The 2,832-nt window shown below is 50.5% G+C and overlaps 1 protein-coding gene across 1 annotated transcript; it reads left to right on the forward strand.

Annotated features, from left to right (window-relative positions):
- Positions 1–2,006: 2,006 nt before the first annotated feature.
- On the forward strand, positions 2,007–2,246 carry CONPUDRAFT_86119 (uncharacterized protein; the record flags this gene model as incomplete). The annotated part of the gene is made up of 1 exon (XM_007777863.1): positions 2,007–2,246. A coding segment is annotated over one exon (240 nt), but the record flags the coding sequence as incomplete, so codon positions are not given.
- Between the last annotated feature and the right edge of the window lie 586 nt (positions 2,247–2,832).

A 2,832-nucleotide genomic window follows, 5' to 3' on the forward strand; every position in this document is an offset into this window, starting at 1 on the left:
AAGGCTGCGCCGCCGTGTGCGCTGCCGTGTAAGCGTAACATGCCTCTAGTTTGTGTTGGTGGCACGTAGAATGCCGTTCGGATTTACAAGAGCACCCCATTTGTGGTACGTTTTGTCGTCGACGCAGATGTGGGTCGGTGTCGGGAACAATGTCTTGTTCTATCCCCCCTTGAGACTACTTGTGTACTGCACTCATCTTTGCGTCCACCTGATTCTAGAAGCTCCCGGAGTGACACAAGTGCATCAATAGCGGATAAATTCCTGTTTCCTGTACCCACAATAACACCAACGTGAGGTACCTTTACTTGCCCTAAACACCGGTTCTGGCTTCGTTGGGCGATGCATCTTTTGTTTGTTTCTTGGTAGTCATTGATGGTTTGCTTGGCTTGTGTCACGCTCTTCTCGCTTCTTGTATTGTGAGGACATGTGCCTTCACAACTATGATATGGTGTATTGACTAGGGAACGGCAAAGCGGGCGTCCAGCTCGGTCAAGTCTAATTGCTTTGGTGGGGCCGTGCTGGGACCAAGCTAGGATCAGCTGAGTCACCAATTGGGAACAAGACGCCTCATTCGACGTTTAATTGTAACAGTACTATGCTGGAACCAGTACATCCGTACACGACCTTAGCATCCGCAACTACAAGACATGCCTCGCTGCGCTCCGGCCTTGAAAGCTTTATAATCTGCTTTTTAGAAGAGGAACTATGGGGAATTATTGGATGAGATTAATTTTAAGCTGCCTAAGCCTTCAGATCTATCAATCCCTGACAAAGTGCTGTCGGACATGACGTTACACAGCGACACTGATGTGATTCGGGAAAATAGATTATCACCAGAGTCGTTTCAAATGAACTGAACACCATCGTAAAGGGGCAGAGTCCAGGTTGGCAGTTGACAATACACCTCGGAAAACGTTCCATGCGAGGGCGCATCGAGCGTATACTTCCTCCTCGTATTAGCACTGACGGACAGCTTATGTGCGATGTATTAGCATTTATGGTATACTATGGGCACGTTGGAGTGGGTACTCCTGGAGAAGACGATGACGAGAGTACTCGTATAGCTGGGATGAGTAGCTATGAACACGCGCGAACACTCTATGTACTGCCTATGCTGGCCATGCCGGCCCTAAACTACTCCATCATGCCTTCCTCGAGGCTCGGTCCGACCCTCCCTCGTCCAACGTTTCGACTGCTATGAGGCCCATCGGATTGGCCCACACCGGCGTAGGTGAGAGCGTCGGTCATCTGTCGGATGGGCACCCAGACAGATTGTCTCCTGGCAGATGCTCTCCTGGCATAAAATGGGCGTCGGGAGGGCCCACAGTCTTGACTCACACCCTGTGTGCGATGTATAATATACACTCATGGTATAGGTAGCTGCGAAGCTAAGGTATTTCTGGAAGCAATTACAGGGTAGCTTAAAGCAGAGGCGACCAGGTGACGATGTAGCACGACTCCACATGAATAAGAGGCGCGCAGTCAAACTACCACGGCCGATATAGTTGAACAGGTGCAGCGATGTTTGGCTGAAGCTGCGGAGTTGACGCGCTACGTCGACCTGCGCATCAGCTCCGCTTCAGCCAAACATCGCTGCACTGTGGTCCTACCTGTGTCATATTGCTCAGGGTGGGTCACAGATAGAAGTCCACTGACAAGAGAAAAGTTGTGGGCTGACACAACAGACCAATCTTCGACCGCACGATTGTGAGCCCGTCTTGTTCTCTTACCATCCCCCCGTGGGAACTTTTCATCCTCCCTCTCCTCCACTAAATTATGCGACATCTATCCCCATCGGTTTAGGGATGCCATCACCACTCCACTCCGTTTCACTTCTTGAGGGACGACAACAAGGCGATATACCCATCGGGTGTTGATCACACACCATCCACCATGCAACAACACTGTCGGCGACATCAGTCCCTCCCACCTCAAATTGCTTCAAGCTAGCGCTCAGCGCCCGAGCCACCTGTTTTCTCTCCCATCTTTGCCCGCAAGGGACATAGGACCCCGACCCCCGTACGTCACTCATTTGGTACCTCCACGTTGATGGCCTCTTCGGGGTCATCGGCCTCCTATGGGGTGGGGACCAGGTTTGTTGGGTTCCGGCCCACTATGAGGAGTGGAATAGGGACCCGGTATCGTTTGTAGCACTCTTTTCTATGGCAATTTCACCTCATCGACATGCTCCTTGTGTGCCGCCTCTCCCATACATGCTACCACAGCATACTATACTCAACTTGTGACTTTCTTCGGGTCACCTCATCCTCTCAATGATCCTAGTCCACTGCGACTAGTGTTGCCGCGGTTCGTGAAACCAGCCCGAACCGCCTCCTTGAAGTACTGTGATTCATCGTCAGAATAGACAGACTTTTGTGCAACGCGTGTGGAATATTTTTCCTTCGCCCAACTTGCTTAAATTTAGGTTTGAGATGTCCTTGGTATGTGATCTACCTTACAAAAAATCGCTGAGTGAAGAAAGCATAGGGTGCATGTACAATGCACGAATCAGTGTTTTAGGCCGAATACCGTCAGAATAGACAGTCCGCGCGGGTGGTGATAATCCATATTAGGCAGGCCGTCCACCATAGCCGGTCTCAAAAAGGAAAGTCAGGGCGTTATCGCCGAGCCGAAATCGCCGTTACAGCGGCTATAAGATTATGGCAATGCTCGAGAGGACACTCTGTCATCGTTCCGACATATTGAGAGTTGTCGCCTTTTGCAGCGTCCGAAATCTCTCCAACGAAGGTTAAAGATGTACTTACAACATATAATAGCTATATCATTCACACTGTGTCGCATGTTCACAGCTGGTTATCCGCCGAAGCTAAG

The sequence above is a fragment of the Coniophora puteana genome (genome assembly GCF_000271625.1).
Source record: "Coniophora puteana RWD-64-598 SS2 unplaced genomic scaffold CONPUscaffold_135, whole genome shotgun sequence".
NCBI lineage: Eukaryota > Fungi > Basidiomycota > Agaricomycetes > Boletales > Coniophoraceae > Coniophora > Coniophora puteana.